Below are 27,651 nucleotides of genomic sequence, written 5' to 3' on the forward strand. Positions count from 1 at the left end.
ATGAAAGCGTTGAGCTGGAGTACTAGCAAATTTAGGATATTTGCCAAGTTAGCAGCCCTGTGTGTTTGATGCCATCTTAAAGTCTGTGAATTAAAATAAAAGCAGTGAAATAGCAGGCTAGTGAAATTCTACTTTTCACAGAGAGGTGTCTGTTTGCTGTTGGGTAGGTTAGTTGAGACTCAATTTTGCATTTGACATGCATAGTTGGTATTGCTCAGATACAGCCAACACTTCTGAGGTTGGTAACTCCCTGAACTCTGTAGACTGCATCTTAAACAAAGCTGTGCTCTTTTAGTTTTTAATTTGTAATGAGATTTCATTCCCTGAAATGTGTAGGTGCTGTTTTGTCACAGTGAATAGAAATGTTTTATAATTGACTAATGCCGAATTCAGTCTTTAATTCTGATCATGAGGACCACTTATCACAAGCTGCTGGTCATCTGAATCCTATAAAATAGAAGAAAAAGAAAATCAGACTTGAACATTGAATTAAGAAATGAAAATCACTGTTTGGCAAATTTGTCCGTCTATACGGATGGCAGAGATTGCACTAGACATTTTTGCGCCAAACAAGTCTTTTTACTGGATGCAAAAAGATTTATTTTGATTTTTAGACTCTGCATCTCCATGAGGGTCTTGCTAAATTAGACCATTGAAGCTATTCAGATACTCTGGCTTTACTCAATCTTTCCGACCTTTTATTCCCAGCCCCCTTCCTGTTGCATTGTAGATTCTTTGGAGTGCTGGCATGGCACTCTGCTACATTTGCAGCAAGGAGGAGGGAAGACAAAATTGGAAGGCTTTTTAAGTTTGGATAGACGTGTCACTGGCATCCAGTAGCATTTGCAGTCCAATTTAATTCAGTTGTCTTTGAAGGTAGGCTTGAGATACAGCTGTAGACTACAGCCTCGATTTTGCTACAAGTGAGGCTCCCCAATTTCTAGCAGTGGTGAGACAGAAAAGCCAGAAACTTGAATGGTGTTTTCCCAAATTAATTTTTCTTTTTTTTCTAACTAGACATTTTCTTTTCATAAAGTCACTTCCCTCTTGCCATTATTGTAGTTGTGTCTCAATCTCAAATTAAAAATGAACACTTACTGAGAAAAGATCATAAGTAGGTTCTGGTGGAGTCGGCGCAGAACTTTCATATGAGGGGTTGGTGATATTCGAAGGCTGTGACTTGTCCAATGAGGTTACGTCAGTGTCATCTGTTGACTACACAAAATCACACAAACCTGCTTAAAATCCATCTTCCTCCTAACAGTGCATTAAGTGGGGCACTTAAGCTTCACCGCTGCCTGGTGCGGTGTTGTGAATGAACTCGTTTTATCATCTAAATTAGTGTCTCCAGGCATGAACTGTGTTGTGTGTTGTTGTGTTATCTCAGGTCACTTAACGCTGGTATCTTGTGGTTTTTTTGTTTTGTTTTGCGTTTTTTTTTTTTTTTTCCCTCTCTCTCATTATTTTTAAGCCTCAGCAAAGATTGGGAGAGGAAATGTTGCTCTGACATTGTGCCTGGGGTAAAAGGTACCTGGTTGGGCCTGAGCGCTCTCAATACAAGTGTTTCCCCTGGCTCATGGCTCCTGTTTTTTTTGTTTCTAGAAGATGATGTACATTACAAGCAGGGGCTGGAATAGGAAGGCATTTCTGGTTACTTCTGGGGATGCTTTCTTTTGGATTGATTCTTGTGTATTTTGTAACTTTTTTTTTTTTTTTTTTTGGTCATCCCTTGTCTCTGAGTAGCTTGGCTGTTGCTGGCTGGTTTTTCATCGTCATGATACTACATGAGTTAGTTAAGAGAAAACAAGCATGAGAGTGCATTGGTATAAAAATTTGCACTTTTCAATCCTAACAATCACTTCACATTGCTTGAATTTTGAGTCTGGTGTCTTTCCTGTCAAACGTTGCAACCTCCAGAGCAGCAAAATTATTAGCAATGCCGCAGAGGAGGGGGAAGAGAACAGGTGCCCTTTCAGTGGTTTTAATCACCTGTTTCCCTAAGGGTGAGCTTTCTGGTGGAGCAAAGGCTTCTGCACTGGTGCTGTGCAATTAAATAAGCTTTTGGCCAGTCCTTGGCGTTGGAAGCGTCTGTGAGAGCAGGAGCCTGTTGGTCACCCTGGACGAGAGGTCTAGGGGAGCAGTAGGCGAGTGTAAGCTCGGGCCTGAGACAAGTTTGAGAGCCTTCCCCACTTTCTCCATGTCTTAGTCTGAATGGTTCAAGTGGGAAGCAATCAGGAATTTTTCTAGCTTAATAAAATGCAAGGAGAAACTGGAGGCTGTGAGTCTGGGAGGTGTGGTGGGTCCGGGGAAGTGCTGCCCCCCACTTCATATTCCTGGCTGCCGCCTACCTTGAAGTGCTGGAAGCCTGTGTTTTTCTTCCTGAACCTGAGGTAAAAATATCCTATAAAAGCCACAATTCCAGTAACGAGGCAGATGCCAAAGAATATTCCTGTCCCGGTACTGGCATGAAGAGGAGCCTGGAAGCAAGAGAGAGGGTGAGTGAGCTATGGGTGGGCACTGGTCACCTCCCACCACCTGAGGAAATGCAGTGTCCCTTTGAGATATGCCCTCGTCCTGAACTGCTTTTGTGATTGAGTTTCCTGGTATGTGTTCCCTAGAGACAGTTAAATATGGCCTTTTGATAGTCATTACAAGCTAGATTTTTTGGGGGGTAGTGGACATTGGCTCTAGTACGGCTTCATCTTGTTTATGTTTTTGAAGTCGCAGAGCATGCCTAAGTCATCTTTTCTGGTCAGGTTTTTCAGAGTATGCTACGTGAGGCTGAAACCTCACTGGCCCGTGGAGAAGAAATGGGTGCCGAATTCCCTTAAGCAGCTTTGGAAACCTGCGCTATGAACCCTCGAGGGCTAGGCGTGGGTTCAAGCTTATTCCCCGCTGTTTTGTGCGCTGGGGAGGTGTCGGTTATTGCCAGCTATTGGCAGCCATACCATCCTCCGAGCCCTGCTTACCAGGGCTCGCAACCAAACCGCATCCGGGACAAGGTCCATCTCGTCGCTGGTTAGAGGGACTGCCATAACCCATAAGGGACCCATAAGTTTGAGGGTTCTCACTGCGTGCAATCTCCCCAAAGCACTGTGCTCTTTGCTGGCAATCTGGGAGGTGAGGAGGGGTCTGGAAATGGGTAGAAGGTTCGTATGCTGTTACTTTTGCTTTTCATGTGATGCCTTAGCTCTGTGGCCTCCTGCCTAGAGAACTAATTATTAAACTTACTCTGGCAAAAATAATCACATTGTTGTCTTAATAGATAGGCTCTCTTTATTTATTTTTTAGCAAAGTAACTTATATTGTGTGGCTGGACGGCTGAATGTTAGAAAACATTTAGTTGCCCTCTAGCACGTGAAAGGTATTATAAAGATTGTAATATCATGCTGCTGTAGACTGACAGAAATTGCCTATTATTTTGAATCATTTTCAGGCAGTAATTTACGCTTTTACCCAAGTGTCTCATTTCCTGCTTCTGAGGATTGTAGGCTGCAAGGGATTTTTGTGAACTGAGGTTGTGCAGGCATATAACGGAGCTTCTAGGAACACGAAGGCTGGTTTGTAAAGGAGGAAGGGTTGCTGAGAACAAAATGAAGGTGAGAAATAGGGTATCAATAGCATTAATCTTGTGGACCAAGGAGGCAGCTGGTGAACCACTTCCGAAATCAGAGCTGGGATGGATGGGCTGTAAACGTGAGCGAGGCCCCTCCAGCGCACGGAGAGAAGGATCAGAACGAGTTACCCTAATGGAAGGGAAGCTCCTCAGATTAAATAAGTGGTGGGTCTTCTCACAAGGTCTGTTTGAACCTGTGTTGGGCCACCACAGAGTACCCTGTGTGGAACAGAGCTGGGGAGTGCTAACGCTGCACAGCTGAACACTTACTTTGTCAAGGAAAACATTTTGTACTGGAAAAAAAGGTGCTCACTGCACACCTCTCCTGGGGCAGCAGGGATCACTTTTGTGAAACATCCTGGTTGCACGGTAGGTGCACAAAAATGTTTTTCCTCTTTTTCACACAAAGCAGTGAAGTTTGCTGGTGGGAAAGAAATAGGGCAATGTTCCTGCCTCCCTGCTGCTGAGCCCTGTACCGTTTTGATTCCATCTTGGAGCAGTGCGGCTGCTAACTCGCCTTCCCTCCACAGAAAGGATGGCACCCCTTCCTGAAGGGGACTGTTCTGCCATGCACAGTTTGATTTGGTCTTTCTGATGGGACAGACAGGTGGATAACTGGGACCATTGCAGGGATTCATGCAGGCAAAAAAATATCCGTTTTCAAAACACCTTGCTGTTTTGGATAAGAATGCAAAGCCAAGAGTAAAAAAATTTTACTTAGAAGCTTCAAAGATCTTTCTGGAAGAATTGAAATGGAGCTTTATAAAACGGAGCTTTTATTTTATTTATGTAAAATAAATGTGAGAAGAACTTGTTCAGGCAGAAACACTTTGAACAAGCTTCACTGGCACCTTGTTCTCAAATTCTCATTTTCTTTCAAGGCAACCTTTTAAACCAAGCCTGCGTATATGGGAGGGAAACTGGGAACATACGAATGTCAGCAATGAGTTTGGGATGATACAAGCCACAGCCACCTCCCACCACCCAAAAAAAAAAAAATCACTGTGTACTTACAGGTGCTGGCGGAGCCTTTAAAGGCTCTGATATGATGTGGATTATCCCGTTAGAAGCGATTATATCCCACTCAACAATAGCACTTGCGTCCACGTATCTGATCTCGCTCTGCCAGGAGAAAGAGCAATGTGAGCTGAGCTTTGACCTTCCTCCTTTTGGGACTCATTGGATGTGAGAAAAGGGAGAGGGACGGGGTCAGTCATCACCACCCCAACGCTCCTCTAGACTCTGCTGATAACGGGAGTCCTTGACTGCCTCGAGCTGATCCTGAGTCTCTCCAGCGGTTTGACAGGATGGGTTCACGGGAGTTTGTGGTATTGCAAACTCTGCTTTAAATCGCATCCTAGCAAAATGGTTTCTCCTTGCTGAGCAGAACCAGGAGCTGTTGCCCGTTCTTGCCCCTGGCGCAAGGTGGTACACTGCTGCTGGAGCACATGGCAACTTTTGGTGCCCGGGGAGGAAGGGGCTCAGCTGCGGTGGCACCGCAGAGCGGTGTGCGAGTCACCCTGTGCCCTCCTCCCTCTCCTTCACCCCTGCCAGGGTCTTGGGGAAAGCCGGTGGGCTCCGACCTGGTGCAGTGGGACATGTGGGTGCAGGGCTGCGTGGAGCACACGTGGAAAGTGGCTGTCACCTCTCCTTCCCACCCTGGCACCCTGCTGAGCGTTACTGCAGCTAGGAGAACCGGGGGCTTGCTCGGGTCCCCCAGGGAGGAAGAAAAGCTACGAATTTCAAACAGCTTTGAAGGGCAGGAGCAAGATTAGTGTTAATGGGCTCAGAGCTTCCCCTCGGCAGCTTTTGAAGAAAGGAGGATTTTTTTAAGAAGCAGCTCTGACTCAAATATCAGATCAAAGTGATCCGAAAGAGCTCCTGGTGTGCTAATGAGCGATACAGGTAAGCCTTGTGCCGGTGAACCTGATCTCTCATGAGGGTATACTTTATTAATGTGACTACTGGGTTTGCAGTATAGCGTGGTTTTAAGCATATAAATCAAGTACATGGTAATTCTCATGCTAAAGGAGTTTCTCCTGAAAGGTAAATAGGGAAGGAAGCAAAGGCAACAGATAAGTCATTTGTGCACCTCTTCCTGCAGCACCTATTTCCTTCTTGTTGGGGTCCGTGAAATCCCCCCCACCCCCAAAGTTGGCGTGTTGGACACAAATTTTCTTGGGTCCAGCACCAACTTCTAGAGCACGTTTTAACTGCAAGCCCACAGGCGCAGGGTTTCTTATTTTCACATTTAGCTATGCCACGTCAGCCACAGTAGAGAGGCAGGATGGGTCTCTCAAGCGGCTGCTGTCACAGAGGTCATTTGCAATGCTTGGGCAGCAAGTATTTTCTAAATAAAAAATGAGAAGTTGGGTGTGTTTTCAGAGATGTGTTTCCCTAGGATGGTTCAAAGGATGTGATCCCTTTAAGATCATCGAGTCCCTGTTTTGGAGTCGATGATCTCAAAGGTCCCTTCCAACCTAGACAATTCTAAAATATCAGAGGGTACTTTCTATTTGCAAAAAGGATATGCATTTGTACATTTAAAAAAACCCCACTGAAGTAGCAATAAAAAATGCAAACTTATGTTTTGTCTGCATTTGCGCTGAGCAATGCTATGCTGGGGTCTCCCCTCTCCCAGAAAGTTACCTTTAAAGTTAACTTTACAAAAAGTTAACTTTACAAATGACAACACCTTTCTTTAACGATAAGCTGCTGCTCTCATCCCTCCTCCTATTGCACTGCCATCTCCCCTAATCCTGCCAGGCTGAGGGCAGGGTTGAATCCAGCCCATACCCCATCCTGCCATTCCTGCTGGTCGCCTGAACAGCTTCCTTCGAGTTTTGTGAGTCAGAGCTTGGCCATTTGCAAACTTGTAAATTTGCAGTTTGCCAGCTGGTACCCTGCAGTCTCTGGGCGGGAAAGAGCCTTCTGAAGTCAGCCTCTCATCGCTGCCCCCTATAACCTTACGGGGTTGCCCCCCGGATCAGTGTGTCACCCGATTACAGGGTAAAGCGTAAGGGGGGAAAAAGCATGAAGATGGGAGATTGATTAAAAATGTACCTGTTCAGCGGCGGGGGCTTGATGTTCCCGGCCCCTGGTGTTTGTAATGAGAAGTTTTTCCCCTAGGCGAGTTAAAAGAGTGGTTCCGTTGGTTAAGTCTTCATAAAACTTTATGCTGGCGTTAGATAAGTGATACTCAATGTCTCGCCCGGAAAGCGTCTGCAGATGAGAGCAAAATACAAGGAACGTTAACTGACCTCATTAATGCTCTGGATTCACCAGTAGGCTGCGTGCCTGTGACCTTTTTGCCTCTTTGCTATTAATCTGCAGCAAGTGTAATATGGGGTTGAGCCTATTGGGAGATCTGGATGTGAACAGTGGGATCTTCTGTCCCTGCTGGCCTCCGCTGGCTGCCTGCAGCAGGCAGTACCTTGATTCTGGCGGGACAAAGGATTTTACTCTTTTGTATCGTGACCTGAAGTGATGAGCCTCGGAGATATTCCAAACAGCTTGAAGATGCAAGCCAGGGCGTAAACTCAAGAGAACTGTTTGAGACAATGTTTGAGTGAAGGAAGGAGAAAAGGGATAAGCACAGAAATGAAGCTAGGAACAGATGCCTTTAATGTATTTGTGGGAAATACCAAAGCCGTGCACTGCTTTCTTCAAATAACTGTGCTTGATGTTAATAAGGCAGAAAAGGCTTCACCTCAAGCAGACTCCTTTATAACTGGGTAACTAAAAGCCCTGATGGAAAAGTCTCTCTAGTGACTCAAACGCTCGATAACCTTACACTCCTAACTACAGAAAAGAAATGGAAACGATGAACTCGCATCTTTCAGAAGCACTGTTTAAACTATGTGGGGTTACACAGAAGTCATGTCGTGCTAAGGTGACTTTTTTTTTTTAAACTTACGTTTCACCAGGATACAGGAGCCCATAATGGCTGTTTAAAAGGTGTTATTAAAATGAGGAAGGAAAAAAGGAAAAAAAAACTGACCTCATTTTCCCTTAACCCGCTATCATTTGGAGCAAAGAGAGTGGCGTGCACTGACAGGTCCATGAGGTACCGCAGGAACTCTTTCCCCTTCCTAGAGCTGTTGGAGTAAGCCATGATGTCCTAGGCAGAAACAAAACCCAGCTTTACTAAAGAGCAATCGTGCGCTCCTGTGCAGGGAGCTGAAAAGATGAGACTGTATAAATAACGACAAAGAAACTTCCTATTAATAGTCACGAAGCAACTTCGGAGTGATATTATGGAAGATGTTTGTATTCAAAACCCAGTTTTACCTGCTGGTTTGGCGAGCACATCTTAAACTGACTTGCAGGAGTAAAGCCCTTGTTGCCTGTGAGGCTCCTTACACATAATAATAATAATGCCTCTCTGAGCCGTGGCAAGAAAGGGACCCTTTTAATGCTTTGCCTTTTTCCCCAGCAGCAATTCAATAAAATCACAAAAAAGCACCGCACGCTTTGTGATGCTTAGAAAGCCAAGAGCAGCTGTGCGCAGAAGCCTCTTTAAGCTAGAGCTGCAGTAGCGTTTAATTTCCAAACGAGTTTTCAAAAACCCCAAACCTCTTTGGAGCGAGTAATTAAAAAAAAAAAAAAAAAAAAAAAAAGTAGCGACCGAGTTCTGATTTTGACGGTGCAGATTTAAACCGCTCCGTCTCGCTTTGCTCGTGCGCTGCTGCTACCTGTGAGGAACGCAAACGCTGGGGTACAACCCCCGGGGAGCAGAGCCCGCTTCGCCTCCCCCCGCTCGCCCCACCGAGCAGCGCGCCAGCCTTTGCCCCTACCGACAAGAAGTTTGTCAGCGTCGGGAAGGACGTCAGCACTTGCAGCAAGTTCCCACTGCAGGAGAGGCCGTCCCCCACGTAGCCTGGCTTGCAGGTGCAGTTCACCTCTGGAAGGTACAAACACAGGTAGCCGCGTGGGCAAACGCCCTCTTCGAGAAGGCTCCGGGCTGCTCTGTGCCTGAAAAACAGCTTGCAGGCGACAGATTATTATCTTTTTCTTTTTTTTTTTTTTTTTTTTTAAGTTAAAAAGAGTCTCTTGCAGTGTTATCTAGCAGTGTCGTGGTTTAGGCCAAATCCACCACTGGGGACCCGAGGGACCCCAGACGGGACCGACAGATGCTCCCCTCTAAGAAGCGAAGTTACTGAACAAAATTGGTTCTGTTTTACCTCAAACCAGGACAAGCAGCCTGTAGTTGACCAAAGGAACCGAAATCTGGGCTGCTGCTCCCCTTTGGGCAGGGGGATGCAGCAAAGGACCCACTTACCTTTCTCCCGGTAGCAGAAGACGTCCCAGGTTTCACTCAGGTTGCCTCTTCTCCCGTAATCCACGATGCCGACGTACCCGGAGCCGCAGTTTGGGGAGGAAAAGGCGGTCGGGTAGCCCACTCTTTCGCCGTCGAGCCAGCCGGCGGAGCACAGGTGGTACCTTGCCTGCAGCCGGCACAGCCATAAGGGGAAAAACACAGGGGGAAGAGCTGGGTGGTGGTGGGGCTGGGGCGCTGCGGGCGAAACGGACAATCCCCCCAGGGCGCTCAGGCAGCATCCGACCCACCAGCAGTGTTTGTGAGGGTCTGAGTGGGCTCTGTCTGTCTGTCCGTTCTACAGCCTGCCCTGTGCTGAGGTCTGGGCCGAGGGGGCGTGGAGATGGGGGCACTCTGAAAGCCAGTGGCTCTCTGTATGGCCCAAGGGAGTTTTTCTGGGGAAAAGCTTCCCCCCAGCCCAAAGCTGGGTAGTGTGCGTGTGAAAGCCAAAGGGGGACGTGCAATCCCACCGTGTGCTGGCCCACCTTTTGTCAGTGTGGAAAGGGCTGACAAACCAGCTCAACATGGAAAATAAGCCCCCAGAAGCGCTAGAGCCAGCCCCACTGCCGACTCTGCTGCTTCAGGGGAAATATTTAGACTACCGGGCACAGGGGACATGCAGCTCTGGCTGCAGTCCGAATCTCCTCCGGTAGCAGGAGAAGGTTTACACAACAGCCGTGGTCCAGCCTCACATTTTGCTAAAGGTGTCTGTAAATGGTGAGCGTCTGTCTTCCTTCTACAGATGGGAAGGAGCCAGAAAGGCACAGTCAGTCTGACCCACTCTTCTACAGCAAGTTTTATGAACCCAAGGTGTGATGCTCGTCCCACTGATGTCAGCCATGCATTGTCTATAACACACTCAAGGAAAAGAATATGGAAATGGCTCTGCTAAGTTAACAGCATTTGGGGAAAAGATTCCTGGAGCCTTGAGTTAAAAAAAAATCTAAGAATGATTCTGAAGCATACATTTCTTTAAGAAGTGCTAATAATTAAAACCTCCATGAAAACACTCTGTAAGTCTGACTTTACTGCCTCACCCCAGCATCACTGGAAACAAGAACTTGGCAACTGGTTTCAGCACTGTATGAGCAGGCGTGAAACCAATAAACTTGGAAAACTGCCCCTAGCCAAACCTACCCTGGGGCCCAGGGGAAGGAAAGGAGGGAAAATGAAGTTTATTAGCACAGAGCAGCTCCCTTGCTCCTCCCCCCTCCTCATTTACGCTGCAGCTAGGTCCGCTCCGCTCCGGGGATCTCTTCCCGCAGTGAGGCTACCTCACCTTCTGAGCGTACAGCAGCTGGTTATATGTAGCGATGGTGGCTGACTCATTGGCACAGGCCTCCTTTGCCTTCTCGTAAGTCATCTTGTACTGCCCTTCTGGGGACCGTAAGTGGAAAACCCCAACAGTGGTATCTGCAAAGAGAGAGAAGAACCAGCTCTTCCTGAGGGGGTTTCCGTTTCTGGATGCAGGGTCAACTGTGGCATACAAATACCTGTGAATTTTGTGAAATGTAGTTAGGACAGATTGATCCCTTAGAGGTAATATTCCTACCTGGAATGCCCTCATCTGTTGCTTTGTAAATCCAGTATTGTAAAGTACTTAAGTACACGTTCTAATTTTAAACATGCTTAAATCTCAGTGTTTCAAGAGGGTATAGCTAGAAGACCGGGTGAGCTTACAGACACAAAGATCCTTGCCACTCAGTGGAATCAGTGCAGTGGCACAGCGATGAGGATGTCCCTGTCCCATGGGACGCACGGTGTGCTACCCTTACCTTGGAAGTGGAGATCGGCACAGTCAGCGTCGGGGTGGCACTGCCCGTTGTCTTGCAAGCAGCGGTCGAGAGGAAGCTGCATCACCGAGCAGTTCAGCCCATCGCCAATGTAGTTATTTTTACATTCGCACTTGCGTTTGCCCTGGTCAGAGAGAGAATAAAAAAGGCCATGCCAAGTACTTAGCTGACATAAAAGTGGTATTTCAAGCAACATTCTGAACTGTTGGAAAAAATTCACTTGATATAGCCAGGAATGGACAAACAGGGAAGTTGCTACTAACAACTGTGATTCAACAGACCACAAACTCTGACACTGACATTTATTCTTCTAAGCAAAACATTTACACGTGCACTTGGGTGCTTTGCTGAATTAATACCAAAGTGTAATTCCATCCACAAAGCTAATAACATGCATTGGAGAATTATATGACACAAAAATGGATGTCAAACCTGTCAAAACAGTATTTAAATGAGTGGGGATGGGAGCATGAAAGGAATTTAGCAGCCCACTGATAGTAATAAATTGAGAACTATAAACCAAGCAGGAGCTGGTGACATCCAGGGATTGCGATGGTTGGCACCTGGAACGGATTAGCGGCAAAGCTTTTCTAGATAGCTCCTGGAAGACACATCAGGCAAGCCACCAAAATGGAACGGACAGGTGATCCCGAAAGCACCAGGACAAATGCTGGATCAAGTCACTGCACATGTTTTCCTCAACAACTTTCCCCATGTGGGCCAAGGAATTTGTATCATGTGGCTGCAGACCTTTTTAAGCTGAGTCCACCCAATCAACAAGTGACACTGTTCTCCCAACTGTCCCTAGGTTTAGCTACCAAAATATATTGAGTTTCAATCCAACAAACTCCTATTGCAATAGGGATATCCAGTTAGGGAGAGCTAAGAAGGGGACAGAAGAATTACACATGCGAAATATCCCGTCTGCTGGGATCAGAGGAAAGATGACAAACTTTCTCACCCCTCAGCTGAGAGGATACCAAACTGATGTGGAAAGTAGGCTGGAGTTATGTAAAGGTTGTTTTGGAAAATAGGGACTTTGAGAGGTACGGAGCGCGATCCAGCCAGAGAAAGGACTTCTGTTGGCACCAGGAAGAAACGCCTCAGAGTTCCCCGCTGGTGACTGCAATCATTCAACTTACGGGTCCTGTGACAGTGCAAATGGCGTGCTCATGGCAGCCTCCATTGAACCCATCAGCGCAAGAATTTATTGGAAGGCATGTAAAGCCATCGCCTTTGTATCCTTTCTGGCAGCTACAGAAGACTTTCACCCCGAGCTGTGTGCATTCGGCCTCCTTGTGGCACCCACCGTTGTTTTGTTTGCAAAAGTCTGCAGCTGCATGGGGGGAAAGAAGAGAGGTGAGTAAAGTCTGCTTTAAAAAGAGGATGTTCTTCACAAAGACAAACCACCTCTAGATTTTAAAGGCACACTAAAAATACTAGAACTTTGTTTGGGGAAAAACACTGTTTGAGTTTCCTGAGGCATTCCTGAACTTGGGCAAAGGTCATACTTTAGGGCTCTGAAGCCCTTGTCAGGATGTCCTCGATTTAAGAGATGTGGCACCACCCGCCAGAGATTCTGCTTCGCCTTTTGGTGGTCCAAAAGAGCTGCTTTTTTGGGGGCTCTGCTCTGGCCAGGGTGACTGCAGAGGATGTGAGACACCTGGCTCAGAAAGAATGACTGTTTCTGCAGTGATGTTACCGGGGAACTGCCTTGCCTGAGGTCATCAAAGAAAATCCTGTAAGTGGAACACTGCTAAAAACCCCACTGTCTCCAAAACCTGACTGAAACACACTTCTGGATGTGTTCCTGTCCAACCTGCTGTAGGTGAACCTGCTTTGGTGGGAAGGTTGGACTAGATGATCTCCGAAGGTCCTTTCCAACCCCTACCATCCTGTGATTCTGTGTGATTCTGTGGTTCTTGCTCATACTCCTGCGCGGTAAACCCTGGTAAAGCCAGCCTCTTGCTTCAGAGAAAACCTGATCTTTATATATCCCAAATTTGTTTCACTTGTTGCACTGTGGAAGATTTTAGGTTTGATAGCCAACATTTCATACTGGGTGGTAACTGCATGCAAGCGCGTGTGCAAGAGGGGACAATGTGCTTTCTTGTAGAGGGCTGTGCAAGAGGGACCTCACCTGTGCATGTGATGCCATCCCCGTCGTAAAACGGTTTGCACTGACAGGTGTTGTTCTCCATGCAGACAGCATTGACGGAGCAGCTCGGGGAGCACACCGGCTGCAGAGCTGTGGGGAAGGCAGAACAGCTGGGGTGAAGATGTTATTTATATTGCAATACCCTTGCTTCATGCAGAAAAAAAAAAGCCCTCACGCCAGTCTTGCTAACTGGAAAACCTGTAAGCATTTTTTTTTTTTTTTTTGGCTGCTTAGCTCTTGGGTGATATCTTCCCTCAAGTAGCCTAAAGCCCCTCCACAGGGGAGATGATAAACACTTATATTCCCATTTCACAAAGGAGACAGGGAGGTGAAGGGACACGTTCAGACCAGAGTCCCTCAGCCTCCAGTGAGGGCTCCTGACATTATTAACCCTTTCTCTCTCTTCTCTACGCAAACTTTCTGTTGAATTGCAAGTGCTATCAACCCATGGCTCTGTGCGACGGAGTCTGGTGAGAGGAGGCAGAGACCTAGCTTGGTTTCACACAGCCGACCAGTCCATCCCGTTTCACAGAAACATCGTCCCGTTCCCAAATGTCCTTCGTCACACTGCCCGTTGGTCTTGCATTCGCAGGCTGCAAAAGGAACACAGAGGGGTCACTTACAGAGCTGCCTTTGGGAAAGGGAAAAACCTTCCCCCAGAGAAACATATCAGTTTAGATACAGTATTATTTAGCAATTATTTACATAAATTTAATCTCATGGGTTTTCACCACAGGGCCAGTCAAGCAGTGGGCTGGACTGTCCAGAGTGTTTGGGCAGTTTCCATCCTTGGAGGTTTGCAAGCCCCAATAGGATAGACCCTGAACAACCTGGTTTGAGCTTGGAGTTGACCCTGGTTTGAGCAGGGGCTTGGACTAGAGACCTCTTGAGGTCTCTTTTGACCTGAATTATCCTGTGATGCTATGATTTTATAGTTGGCATTCATTCAGTGTGCTTCTGAAAACGAAAATGAGTATTGACCTTCATTGTAGCAGCATAGCAAACTTCACAAAGAACTGTGGCAGGAAGGAGTTAACAGCTGAGCTGAAGACCCAGCCTGATACTGTCCTGATGTGCAGCACCTGCTGGTTGTGGGGAAGCCTTTTAGCCAGAGAGAAGTAAGGTGTGCAGAGACAAATTTTTTGGTTGCTGCTTGGGAGGAGGTCTGCTTGAGTAAGGAAACCAAAAATGAGGTTAGTGACCTTTCCTGTAAGACGTGGGTGAATTGGCTGTATTTTTTTGTTTTGTTTTAGATATTTTTATGACTAAAAGATTCTGAATTCTTTTTATTATGTTTATACGTGGGGTGTTACCCCTTGTGTCCTGCAAACTGAAGCTCAAGGGGCTGATTTGATCTATAGGTGATGGTTTCTTCCCACTCTTTGGGCCTTGCAATAACTTGCATGCTGAGTACTTAAGGAATTATGGGTGGCTCTCTGTTTTATAATGTAATGAAGTAGCATCCTTTCTTGCCTTATCTGTGTTCCTGAAATATTGTTATTTAAAGAGGAAAATGATGTGGGACTGGGGAGACATATTGTGAAGACTTGGTCCTGCTGAAAAGGAGTTTCGCCCTCTGGTTATCTAATTTTTGGCTGACGTGCATTAAAGAGAAGGGGCTAGAAAACATTTTTTTCTGTTAGATACCACAATCTGGGTCAGACTACCAGCTCACACAGTGTATGCTATGTTGTGCTATAAAACTAATAAATTGCAGGTGAGCATACTCCTGAGCACCAGTATCCAAGCCTCTAGTGTCTTGCCTCCACCCCCAGGGATATTTACTTTATAAACCCCACCTTATGTGCATCATGCGCACTACGGGTGCATATGGTTAGGGTGGAAGGGTTAATGTTGTAGCTTCTCATCTGAAGGCTTCATGTTGGGAAAGCATTTAAGTTTAAAGGGTGATATTGATCCCGGTTCCACCTAGTTTACATTTAAAACCACATCAAAATGAATAATGTGAGCAGTTTCTTGGCTGCTGCCTGTCTTCACAAACTGCCTTCATCTCAGTGTTCTCTTCCTTCTCCTACAATAATAGAGTGTGGCCTTGGTCTCCCGCAATCCTTGGGGAACCACACTGCTGAAATGCTGTCTTGCCCTTTACAGGGATGGGGGACAAGGCTGTGCTGTAGTTGAAACCTTGTTGATGGAGGCTCTGTCTCCGTTCCCTGTTACTTATGTACCATATAAGACTAGGATGATCCTTGCAGAGAAAGCTAACCAAGCTTCTGTTCCCCCTGCCTTTTCCTCCTCCTTTTTGAGACCTTGTGCCATCGCTCTGTGTGAGGAGGCACTTGAGAAAAATGTTGGTGTTGAAAGCAGGAGTCATTTCTTTGTTTACTTAACTCATCACTGACAAAATATTTAGGCGTGACATGGGCGACAGCATGGAAAGGAAACTTAAACGTACGCCTGCAGTTAGGGCCGTATCTCCCTGGCAAGCACAGCTCACACGAAGTCCCATTGAAGCCACTGTTGCAGCGGCACTCTCCTGTCCCCGTGTACCCGTCGTCGCAGGAGCCGTGGTTATTGCATGGGGTCTCCGGGCCCCCTGGGCAAGCTGGAAGGTTTAAAAAAAAAAAAAGTGTCTGTTTAGCTCAAGTGCACGTTTATTCATTGTCACTGTTTGTTATTTATTGTTTTGTAAAAAAAATCCTTGAATGGGGAAAGGCCTGTAAATGCATCCCTGTTGGGGTGTGTAAAAGCGGCTATGACACTTGCGACCGCAAGCCTTGTGTTCCAAGTTCCTCATGCACTTTTGCAACTCCTGGCAGAAAGGTGTTGCGGACCCTTCCAGCCCTGTGTCTGGGTGCTGTTACCTGGCTGCTTGCTCATTCAGACCCATCAGTGAACGGGCCCCTGCCCAAATCCCACCTTGCTTGTGCACCTCCACGTGCCTGTGTGCTGCGGGGGTGCCAAAGGGCAGCTCAGGCTGGGCTGGCCAAAATTGCTTGGGACCCCAGTGTGTCCGTTTGTGATACCTGGACAGAGTGAGCCGGCAGGGCTTACGTGTGCCTGGACCTCTCTGCCAGCAGAGATCTTAACCCAGATCCTGACCCTATGTGTCCTTGTGAGAGCACAGGTGCTGTTCCCCTGTGGGGCTGCCAGGTGAAGGAGCACACAGTTTGTTAGTGTCTGCTGACAAACAGCTGGAGATAAAGCCTACCAAACCCTCTCACACCCGGTTAAAGCTACAATTTCTGAGCTTACACCAGCTGGGTGCGGGCTTGCGGGTGGCTGGGGAATCATATACCGTCTCTGGCGTGTCCTGGTACCACTGCCATGAAACTCGTATCTGGGTTTGTGTTGAAAGGACTTTCAGCTGGTGACTGATTAAGACTTAGTAGGTTTGGTGACAGCAGAGCAGTCTTTACTCTCTATAGCGTTTGCTTAGTTTGCTCTTAGCATGGAGTTTAAAACTGAAATGTGAAATCTGGACTGGAAAAGCAAAGTGTACTGCAGCTTTTGCAACAGAGTTCCTCCATCTTGCGGCTGGTCTCTCCTCGTGCCCCCCATCCCAGCTCTCGCTGTTCAGCCTGCTGGGCAGCCATGCTTGGGGAGGGAGGCATGTCTTACCTTGGCAGTCTGGCCCAAAGTAGCCCTTGCAGCACTTGGCTGTGTGGATGACCATGGAGCAGTTCCTACGGCAGCCGTCCCGCCGCAGCCCGTAGGACTCGTACGTGCACCAGTGGATACCTTCCTGGCCATCGCGCATGCCAGCGCAGAGGGGGGAGGAAAAACACAGGAAGATGAGTGCTACGGGGAGGTTTGAGGGTTTTTTCCCTCTTTAAATCACAGTTTCTGATGTACACTGAATCAAAATGTGGTATGTGTGAAGAGTGCAGGTGTGAGGCCTCCACCTTCTCTTTGATTCCCGACTTGCTAAGCACCGTTAATGAGGATGGAGGGGCTGCTGCGAAGCCAACCAAAGCACTCGCTACAGTGGATGCTGCACGAGACAGAGAAGTGTCCCCTCCCACCAGTGTCTGGGTGTTTGCTGAGGGACAGCTTTGTCCCTGAGGCTTTATGGCATGACACAACAGCATGGCCTCACTATCGAGGGTTCTCTATTTTTTTTTTTTTTTTTTTTTTTTTTTTTTTTTTTTTCAAAGCAACCTATTCTAGTTTGCTTGTGTGAAGGCCGGAGAAGAGCAGGCCGGAGTGCTTAAATGCAAAATTTTAATGTATTACCTTTGGTTTTGTCCCTGGAGGGCATTTGGAATTACTGAAACAGCTAACACAGTGCCCCTGTTGTACAAAATGGAAAAGGGGGGTGGAAAAAAAGTATATTAAAATAATGGCAACAAAAGGCTATTTGACACGGACAAAAAGTCTGTTTTATGAGAGCAACAAATATGAGCAGAGAAGAGCGTAGGTTTATTACACTTGAAACGGATTATAAAAAGCTCTGGAGGAAGAAAAGAGGAGACTGACAACAAAATAGTCAAAATAGTTGTGTTAATTTAGTGCCATGAGCAAATAGATTTGATACCAGAATATGAGTTCTGGAAGAAGAAACTTTGCTTTGGATTTAAACAAGCAGGGAAGAGATGGTGAATATTCTTCAAACAAATATTGATGTGGGCAGCGTCAGATCTGGATGTCTAATTTGGAGTAGAGGTAAGTGGTTAGTTCTTGAGAAGCAGTGACCAGATCTGAGGACATTTATATTTATATAACTTCACTTAAAAAAAAAAATCATGGGGAAAAAAAAAAAGGTAACTTGAGCAGATGGGATATACGTGAGTGTTGGTTTTATAACTGAAATATAAATTCCAATAAGCTTTTTTAAGACTGATTACATGACTTCTTTTTTTTTTTAATTCTAGATAATTTTTTCATACATTTGAATTAAACTGAAGTAAATTTGGTCTTGAAACCATTTTAAAATGGGTTTCAAAACTTCCTGTTTGTGGGACAAATCAAAGTTCACAGAGGAAACTTCCTCCATGCTAACAGTGCCTCTTCACGTGTGCTAAAGGATATTTCTGTGAAAGCCAGAAATGCGAGAGACCGAGAGCCTGGCTAATGGACTAGGCAGTTCTCTATTTTGTGGCCTTAATAGCCTGTGCAACTGGGCCAGCAACGCTGTTCTTTTGTAATTGGGAACTTTGTAAACGCAATCTCTATGACCAAATTCACAGTGTGAATTTGTATTAACTTAAAAACACGATAGAAAGATCTGTCCTTGCTCAAATTCACACTTGCATTGGTAAGGGACTGTTCTTACTGAAAACAGGACAGGGCTTGCGAAGCTGGTCTTAACTGAAACCACTTGTCCTGTGTGTTGCTAAGTGTGGATGCAGGATTTCTCTTGTGTATCTTCCAGGCATGGTGCTACGCCTCTTAACCTTGTCTCTAACCAGTGTGGCAGATGAAGCCACCCTGAAGTGGTGGGACCTAATCTCCGAAGTGCCAAAGTTGCTGTGAATGTTGTCCCGGTCTCTGTGAGGACAGGGTTTGGCCCTTGGGCTGTGTCTTTGCCAGGGTGGGGGACTGAAAAGGGGGACTGACCATGAAATCCACGGTGAAGAAGCTGTCGCAGCGTCCCCCCAGGCTGGGGTCCATCAGCAGGCAGTTGATGCCGTAGGCAATGCCCCCGTCGAACTCCAGCTGCCGCTGCACTATCTTACACTGTCTGTCGTTCAGGAAAAGGGCGCCCTGAGAGATGGGGTGGGGAGAAGGGGGTGTGACAAGTCATGAGTCAGTCTTCCTTGGGGCCAGGCTGAATCCAGGTCCTGCATGGGTGTTAGGGAAAATCCTCCTGCTCTAAACCAATCCGGGGACCGATAGCTGAATGCTATAACATCACAGATGGGTGGATCAGCATTCAGCCTTTCCTGAAGGGGACAGAGTATGTGAGCCCTACGTCCACAGGTTTACCTTATGCGCGTTTAGGCTTAGTCATGTTTTCAGCAGCAGATGCTTGCCAGGTATGATCTGATACATTTGCAAAGAAAAACGTGCTGTTGATCTGGCTTAACAGGCTGCATGCATGCCTGCAATCTTAGCTTGTAAGTGCTTACAAACCGGGGTTTGCACACAGATGCTGCATTCATGAGGCTTCTGCTAAAGCCAGGTTCACCTAAAGAGTTTTCCATTGTGTATTTCATTGTAGAAGAACTTAACTCAAAACTGAAATACCAGCATATTTTAACTGAGAGATGCTTTGAACAAATAGCATCTTACAACAGAGAAAATGACAGCTCTTCAGAGTCTTGCAAACTATCTAGTCTGATGAATCTGTTGGGGTGGCTGCCCTGGTTATGTGGCTGTTGGCATGGGCTGGCGAAGACCAATTGAGTTTTGGGCCACTGACCCTTTCTGGGAGGTGTGCGTGAGTGGGTCCTGCAGCAGGGACAAGGGGTAAGTGTGCCAGCAGAGTGAAGACTTACAATCTCCCTGTTATCCCCACAGCTAACGCTGAGGTTGGAGCCCTGCAGGGTCTTCAATGAGGTGGAACGGGGGAGCTGGTAGGCCAAAACCTGGGGAAGAAACAGGGAGAAATGCATGTGTCTGAGCTTGCGTGTCTTGGCCTTGGCAATGCTCCTAAAAAGTAAAGGCTTACCGCAGCATCACGGACAATGTGGAATTTGAGGTACTGCACCAGTTTGTCTGTGTTGGACTTCTTGAAGAGGAAGTCCTGCTGCTCCTGTGGCAGCCCACGAATAGCTGTGTCTGTGGGCCAGAAGAGCGTGACGGGTTTGTGAATAGGATCATTGATCAGCCCAAGCAGGTTGTTCTTCTGCAACATACCAAAAATTGGGGCAGAGGATTAATGCTCCATCTAAAATGACATTGACCTTGTGGGGTGAATATCTAGTATACCTGGGACGCAGTGGCCTGTGGGCTGCCTGGTCACCAGCCTGAAAACACCCTGCCTTTAAAAACCACGTGCCTCAGTTGAGCTGCTCAAGTTGAGTTAGATGACCAAATTCTCAGAAGTGCTTCATCACCCAGGGCTGCCCACTGAAAACCAGGCTGATGGCCCAGCTTTGGGCTCAAAAAGTCACACTTGTGTCAAACTTTGGCTATGTAATTTGATATATGGTAGGATAGAGTTAAGAAGGGGTGGGGAAGGTGTCTGCTTGACATCCCCACGCCTGTGGGAGAGGGACCATGCGGTGACCAGGGCTGTCGTGTACTGTGTTGTGAGCCCTTCAGCTCCACTGAACACCTGCCAGTAATGCCATGTCTATGCTTTTGTCTTTAAAAAATTTTGTTTAAAACCTTTGCTCAATGGCTGCCATCTCTTGTGTTCTTACCTCTAGCAAACTGCTGAACAAGATGTATCCATGTTTGGCTGCAACCATTTTAAGGCTTTCCTACAAAGAAAGGAATTTCAGCAATTTATGTAATAAATACATTATATGGGTATTTAAAAAGCAGATATTGGATTCAAGTCACTTCTTGTTATGAAATCAAAGCCACTGTAAAAGCCTGTGCAGAAGCCCTCTTATACTGTTCTTGCTATAACTGTAATTCCTGAATGAATTTTAAATATAACAATTTATTCAACAGTGTCAAATGATATACTTGTATAAGGTCTTATAAGGCCTATACTTGTTTGTACAACTTTTTTTTTGTGACTTACATAATGTATACATCTAATAGTAACTGTGGAAAAGCCCCTAGGTTGAGCATGGCAATGAACTGCACGTACCTTCTTAAGGGGGAAATCCTGGATATGTGATGGGACCAGAATTTGGTTTATGACATGGATCACACCATTTGTGCCAACAGCATCACTGAGTACAATTTCAGCTTTGTTGTTCAAAACCAGTGAGTTCTGGAAAGGCAACAAAAACAGTTTTTCTGTGGAACCTTGTGGGAGGGTGAGGCCAATGCCAAACCTCTTTGATACAGTGAGCCCAGACCGTCCTTTCTTCTCAGCGAACAGTAGCTTCAGTTTTAATAAATTGCCCTTTGCTTTTTTGAACTCTCATCGTGCTCATAAAGCCAAAGTCTTGCTTTTTCTGGAGTGTGTGTGGAGTACAACTCCACTCTTGGCATAGAAGTGCTGAACACTTCAGCTGAATGGGCCATCTTGTTTTAATGCTATTTATTTATTTTTGTGCATTGAAGGAGGAAAGGGAACCATTCAGTTTTTGTTTTTTTTTTTTTTTTAAAAGCCAAATGAGAGCAGAGTTTTATTATTCTGTCCCCTGCCTCTTCATGCTCTGTTACCTGAGAGTAGGTGATGTGTATGGGGTCCCCTTGGAGAGAGGTGATGTTGGTGATTGTTGTCAGGTCGTTGTACAACAGATTGGCACAACCCACCATATGGTACCGGAGGATTTGAGCCATTGTTCCTCTGGCAATCCAGTCCTTGACCTGCAGCGGAAAGTGGAGGCATTGAGAAGCAGTTGAACAAAGCATCTGAATCCAAAAACTCATGGCCAGCTCACCAAAAACTTCTGGTCGTCTTACTTACTCGTGAGTCGCTGTTTAGTACATCTGTGCGAGGTACAAACAGAGTAAAAGGGCCAGGGCCTGCAATATCTCTGATAGACAAGGCCTGCCAAATTTAAGAGGACAAAGCAGTAATGAGTTGTTAATGGGCATAACATCATGCAGCGATGGGGTCAGCCCTACTCAGTGGGAAGTGGTGCCTGCAGCCCTGTTGCATGTTGAGTTCCCTTCCCCGCAATGCAGGGGTGAGAGAAACTCCTGTACAGTGTGGACTTTCCTTCCCAGCCACCGTCTGTCAGCACTGCCCATAGGTATCAAATGGAAGATTTTGTCTTATAGCTGAGTCTCTGTTTCCTCTGCAATAACAAACAGGAGGAGAAGAGGGAAAGCTCTCAACCAACACTAAGAGTAGGGAGGGTGGAGAGGGCTATTCCCTCCTGGGCAAAGGAAGGTGAGTAAACCCTTTCATCTTGAGATAGTCAAGAGTGGGTATATGCATGTGTTGGTACATGCATTTAGTGGATACGTGGTTGCTTGTACTTAGCAGTAGATTAACTACTGTTAGAGGTACCAATGGACCAGGGATATTGAAGGTGCTTTGCAATGACCACCGACAAACTAAAATAAAAAGACAGCTCTGCTAAAGTAAGAGGAAGCCATCTGTCTACCATGGTATTGAAATTGAAACTAGAATATGAGTCTTTGGACTAGCAGGCCAGTATACAGATTTTTTGCTGCCCTGAGGCTTGGGGTAAATGGAGAATTACTACTGCCAGTCTCCAAAAAGAAGTGAGAACTGGTGGTGTGCGCTGGCCGTCTAGCAACAGACGGCAGCATCCTGTGATATTTCACAGGGGCAACTGAAAAGAGCATCGCAGACTTCATGAGAAATGTGCTGGAAGAGCTCAGACTGTGAAGATTCGTGCCTGCTCCCTGCCCTCCTCCTTGAGGGGAAAAAAAAAAAAGGGAAGCACCCTCTTCATCCAAAGTACTTGACCTTTTCTTACCTCTAAGTGGAAATAAAACCTAGATGTGTTGGAGTCTCTGAGAAGTTCCTGCAACCAAGAACAAGGCTTTGTAACAGTGCTGTAAACATGGGGCAACTTCTGTGAAGTACAAACAAATGCAGCAAGCTTAAGAAAGAGAACTGCTGGCTTGGAATAAATGCTGCCCATCTGCATTGCTCCTGTTCTTTTCTTACCTTACTCTATCAAAGAACAGGCTGCTTTGAGACCAAAAAAACCAGTTTTAACTCCCTAGTGCTGCAGTCACAATTGTCCATCAGTTGGTTGTGGTTTGTTGTTTTTTTTTTTTTTTTTTTTTTTTTTTTGCACAGGTAAGGTTATCTTGCAGCATCCCATTCTTATTCCTGGTTTCTTGGACTGAGATTATTTCAAATTCTAAAGTAGGTTTACTAATTTGTCCATGAAAAAAAATGGCATGTTTCAAGAGACAACTTCTGTATTAAATGACTATCTGAAGAAGAATACAGGCCAGCAAATGTGTGCGGCGCTTTACCTGGAAGATATTGCCTCGGCACTTAAATCCATCCCCAATGTAGTTATGTTTGCAGGTGCAGGTCCTCTCTGTCAGCTCGGTGTCATTACAGATGGCAAATTCACTGCAGCCTCCATTATTCTTGTAAGATCAAAATTTAAAATATTTAATTCCTTCATTGCTAGGTGTGCAAAACAGTTCTAGTTCATCACTTTTTTTCCCCATGTATATAGCTTAGAAAGACTTAATCCCAACAGCTTTTTGAAACTGGGTATTACTGGAACGTCTGATGGTATATACTTTCTTGCAAACAATAAAGAGCGTTTAAGGTTCATAAGAAATAACTATCCTCTTATGCAGAAGATGTAGTGTCGATTCCCTCCTTATATCTTCATTTTATGGTGCTATAAGGATCCAAAAGATTTCCACGCAGGTTTCCTTCTGGACCTTGGGGATGAGTCTCAGCTGCTGTGCTGAGGCAGCAGTGACATACACGGAAGGGAACTATTTACAGCTGGATATCACTTTTATGCTGCCAGGAGCTTGTTTTTTTTAGAGGAGTGTTAGCATAGCACTGTCTATTGTTCATTATCTGTCTGATGACCCAGGTCAGCTGGAACAGGGACCTACTACGTGTGCTCTCCTCTGAAACATCTCCTGTCCGCCCTCAGGTGTGCCACCAGTGCGACCTAAGGCTTGGAGTAGCAGATGCACCTTACCTGGCCGCCTGCTCTGGGAATCTTTCTGTGCTAAGGGGAGATGCTCCTCATCCAGATGCAGTGTGCTGGGATTCAGAGCTCTACCCAGTCACAAACAGGTGCTCCCCAGTTAGCACCTCAGTTTGCAAACTCATTTCTGTCCTGGACTTGAGACCAAATCAGGAAAAACTGAGAAGCCATCTTATTTTTATTTCCTTATGCTTTTTTCCACGGTGTCCTTTCTGCTGATGGTCATCTCAGGGATCCTTTCCCATAGGCCATGAGTGGGAGCAGAAGCTCCTTTGGAAGCTACCAGCAGGGCCTGGCTTGACAGGCCATAGTGAGTACTGGCTGTAAGTACTGGGTTTGGGTGCACTTGCTATGTATTTGGCTAATTTTAGTTGGACTGTTGGCAATCTTGGCTTTATCACAGCTTCCTGTGAAGCTTTGCTGCACAGAGGCTTGGCCGTAGTGAAGCCAGATTAGCCTTTTTTAAAATATGTATATATAATTAGTCTGGCATAATTAGACAAGTGGAAGCAGAGTTGCTGGAACAAGGCATAGGAAAAAGCAAAATCATGCAAAAACCACAGGAAGCAGTGGCTGGTGACTTTGAGCTCCCTTTCCTCCAGCTTCTGTTTTTGCTCTTGCTCTTTCATCTCTGCGACCTTTCAAGGTTAGAGAAACTGCTGACGAGCCGGGCTGGGAGGGTGAGAATTATTGTCACTGCACTCGGAGCACAAAGGATTCACGTGCTCGGGAGAGTGGGGATGTGTCCCTGCCGCAGCTTGCCAAGAAGCAGAGCCATGCGGCTGCTGCAGAGCACCACGTTGTTTCCAAATACGTGGCTTGCAGCGTGCGAGTTAGCTCGTGCGAAACAAATGTGGCTAATTCTCAGCCTGCGGTGATAAGTGAGGGACAGAATGAGGAACGCCACGGGAAGCCCTGCGTTGTGTGTTGTGGAGGGAAAGGAGGGAAATGGTTTCTATGGAGAACACTCTTTTTTTTTTTTTTTTTTTTTTTTAATTTTGACCTCCCTATCATGACAGGTTTCCATCCTTCCACCCCACCTTCTAGTTCACTATTCACTAATATTACAGATGGCCAATTCACTGCAGCCTCCACTATTCTTGTAAGATCAAAATTTAAAATATTTAATTCCTTCATTGCTAGGTGTACAAAGCAGTTCTAGTTCATCACTTTTCTTCCATGTATATAGCTTAGAAAGACTTCACCTCAACAGCTTTTTGAAACTGGGTATTACTGGAATGTCTGATGTTATAAACTTTCTTGCACGTGTAGCTATTCCGTATGATGCATCCAGAGGGATGTTTTTGGAATGCAATCTATGCATGGCCATAGGGTCTGCAGGGATCTCTTTGACTGCTCTGTGGGAGCTCTGCCCTAGATGAGCCTGCAGGCTGGGACCTCTGCTGGAGACATCTACTCCAGGGAGCCCAGGCATGCCCAGGCCCCTGAGCCTGGATTGTCCCAACATGGATTATGCTGGTAATGATGCAGCAATGTGAGCACTTGATTCTGATTTGGCTATAAAAATTTCAGACTGAGAAGGGGATGTGTATGCTGGTACTTGATCGTTTCTCTTGTTCAAGCTTCACAGATATGATCCCAAATCACACCAGAGGGCTTAATGACAGGAGAATATTAAAAATAAATAGGGGGTTTGATCTAGCGTAGGCTATTCTCTTGGTTCCCAATCACCTGGCTCCTAGAACAGCTAGAACTGCCTCCTGAGCATCAACAATGTGAACCTTTTTTCTTTTTTTTTTTTTTTTTTTTTACACTACAAGTAATATGCAATAGATCACTTTTTTTTAAATCATTTGAATCAAGTTCTTTGTCTTGCCTAGAAGCTGCATTTTTTTTTTTTTTTTTTCCCCACAGTAACTGAAATTTGTTTGGGACCCGGAGGGCTTGCCAACAAACTTAGATAGTGTCATTTTATATGAAGTCTAGCAATGACAAAAAAAACTGCTGAGAAGACACGACTTTCACTTTACCACTACAAACTAGGGTCTGTTTCTCTAGATCTGAAATGTATTTATTTATTTTTTTTTTAAGACTCAGTGATGAGTCCAGGTTCTCACTTGTGTTATGTCCAGGCTATGGTCTGGGAAAAGCCCTTACTGCATGCGTAGTTTCTAAAACAGTGATGGCACTAAAGTGTGTACTGAACTAAGCATGTTTAAAAATTAGCTAAGTTAACCTAAGTGGATTCTGGGCATAGAAGGTCCCAGATCTACCCATCTGACTTAGTTTGGAATGCATAAAAGCCCCCAAACTAAATGTTTATAGCAAGACCTTAAATACTGTCCTTAAATGGATACTTACTTGTGAACACAGACTGATATATGTGCATCTTTTGCCATCTCCAGAGTATCCCTTCAAGCAATTACATACTGCCTGTAAAGCAAAAACAGATAATGCTCATACATGGAAAGATGTTTGGCTTTTCTCATCATGCTTATATTTAATTTCCTTTTTTGCCAGATGATGTCATAGTGATACGGTGTACATCATCTCTCCTGCAGCAGTTTCTTAGCCGGCACGAGCAGCTGTAGACTGAGATTGGGGAGTAATAATTTCCAAGAGGCTCTATCTGCCCTTTCTCTGTCTATCCATCTCCTGCCTCTCCTCTGTTGTCCTGGTCACTTGAAATGATGCCTCTGACGCCTGCACAAAACAGGCTAAACCCCTAATTTTTTTTCCCTCATGTTATTTGCATAGGTTGGTATTCCCCTCTCTTCTCTTCCCTTCCCCTGTTTTTTTTTTTTTTTTTTTTTTTTTTTAAGTGATGAAATGTATCTTCAAAACACACTTGGAATTGTGTCCTGATGTTACTGACCGCTTTCCATGCAGCGGTAATGCATTTGACACTTCTGTCATGATTACTGTTTTGCACTTGCAGTTACCACAAACATGAAAAATTAACGCGGCTGCAAAGAAATTACTTATCTTCCTCTCCAATTCACTGCCTTGTGGTTCTCAGTTTAGAATTTGCATTTAATATATAGGAGATTGAACGTTCAAGGAGACTTTTGCAGCAGAAATAAAAGTGGTAGGCAGCGTAATAGCAGTGTTTTATGTATCTGGATGACTGAAAGCACTACAGAAAGCAGACTCATTCCTGTCCTCTTAAGTTCGGCACCGCTGCAGTGGGGTTTTGTAGTAGCTGTTATTATTGCTCTCATGTTAACTATATTCCCATGGGCAAGGAAGTATAAGTAATCATGTTGGAGCTACTACATCTATCCCCAGTGAGGGTGTATGGAAGAAAATAGCCGTGACTTGTCTGGAGGGATGGGGAAAGAGTTAAGCGGCTCTGTGCTTCCAACAGAAACGTACTGACTTGCCAATGACAGTCAAGGCAAAGAGTTAATTTATCTGTACTGGCAAAAAGGGATGATGGCGTTATTGCCCCTCCTGTCCCTGGACAACTGGAAGGCAGGAGGTGGCCTCTGAATCTTGGTCGCTGTTTCCTGCATTGCTCCTGAAGAACTTACTGTTGTGCAGGGCTCGCAGGAGGATAACAGTCCTGCCGACAGCCAATGTGAAATTACGATTAGAAGTGCTGCAACCAGGGAGCTCAGTTTCTTCTGAAACTGTTAGGAAAAATAGGAAAGCTAATCTGTGTCACTTGGTAGCCTGGGCCAATTTGCTTCTCCTTTACCCCTAGTTGTCTTATATTACTTTGACTTTGGAGAGCTTGGAAGATGCAGAACAGCAGAGGAGCGCGTGGATGTCAGTATGCTGTAACCCCTATATGAGAACTGTGATTCGGGCAGTTTTGTTTCCTTGTGAATACATTTGAGCTATGCTGGGCGAAGGGCTAGTCTGAAATAAAATTTTTCCACAGACAGTTTCTATAACAATAAAAGAAACTTTATCTGGCAATACTTTCAAACTGACAGGTTTTCGCATCAAAACCTCCCAAAGGAGAAAAACAACCACTTGCAAGAGCAAAACACTGCTGTCCTCTACACTTCTGGATTTCTTTTACTGAAATTATTTTTTTCATGTTTGTCCGCACTCCCCCTCAAATACCTTTTTGAGGGAAGTATATACTCTTCAGAATTTTTGTTATGAAATCCACTTTTCCATTTAAAAACAAAGTTGACATGGTGAAGTCTTTC

General features: G+C 45.6%; 1 protein-coding gene across 1 annotated transcript in view; it reads right to left on the reverse strand.

Annotated features, from left to right (window-relative positions):
- Window positions 1-298: 298 nt before the first annotated feature.
- STAB2 (stabilin 2) overlaps window positions 299-27,651 on the reverse strand; it is a gene marked incomplete at its 5' end in the record, with an annotated part of 87,730 nt that continues 60,377 nt past the window's right edge. Inside the window, 26 exons of the mRNA XM_082495796.1 lie at window positions 299-447; window positions 1,099-1,215; window positions 2,349-2,477; window positions 4,631-4,738; window positions 6,680-6,838; window positions 7,617-7,736; window positions 8,413-8,519; window positions 8,898-9,063; window positions 10,213-10,346; window positions 10,709-10,850; window positions 11,869-12,062; window positions 12,867-12,974; window positions 13,373-13,477; window positions 15,301-15,450; window positions 16,467-16,590; window positions 17,082-17,138; window positions 18,405-18,551; window positions 19,286-19,375; window positions 19,459-19,635; window positions 20,156-20,215; window positions 20,554-20,679; window positions 21,078-21,224; window positions 21,325-21,408; window positions 22,310-22,357; window positions 22,821-22,940; window positions 25,850-25,921. Coding sequence (XP_082351922.1) covers window positions 397-447; window positions 1,099-1,215; window positions 2,349-2,477; window positions 4,631-4,738; window positions 6,680-6,838; window positions 7,617-7,736; window positions 8,413-8,519; window positions 8,898-9,063; window positions 10,213-10,346; window positions 10,709-10,850; window positions 11,869-12,062; window positions 12,867-12,974; window positions 13,373-13,477; window positions 15,301-15,450; window positions 16,467-16,590; window positions 17,082-17,138; window positions 18,405-18,551; window positions 19,286-19,375; window positions 19,459-19,635; window positions 20,156-20,215; window positions 20,554-20,679; window positions 21,078-21,224; window positions 21,325-21,408; window positions 22,310-22,357; window positions 22,821-22,940; window positions 25,850-25,921 — 3,042 coding nt within the window. The 3' untranslated portion in view covers window positions 299-396. The remainder of the gene's footprint in view (window positions 448-1,098; window positions 1,216-2,348; window positions 2,478-4,630; window positions 4,739-6,679; window positions 6,839-7,616; window positions 7,737-8,412; window positions 8,520-8,897; window positions 9,064-10,212; window positions 10,347-10,708; window positions 10,851-11,868; window positions 12,063-12,866; window positions 12,975-13,372; window positions 13,478-15,300; window positions 15,451-16,466; window positions 16,591-17,081; window positions 17,139-18,404; window positions 18,552-19,285; window positions 19,376-19,458; window positions 19,636-20,155; window positions 20,216-20,553; window positions 20,680-21,077; window positions 21,225-21,324; window positions 21,409-22,309; window positions 22,358-22,820; window positions 22,941-25,849; window positions 25,922-27,651) is intronic.

This window comes from Vanellus vanellus (assembly GCF_965231255.1).
Source record: "Vanellus vanellus genome assembly, chromosome: 1".
Taxonomy (NCBI): domain Eukaryota; kingdom Metazoa; phylum Chordata; class Aves; order Charadriiformes; family Charadriidae; genus Vanellus; species Vanellus vanellus.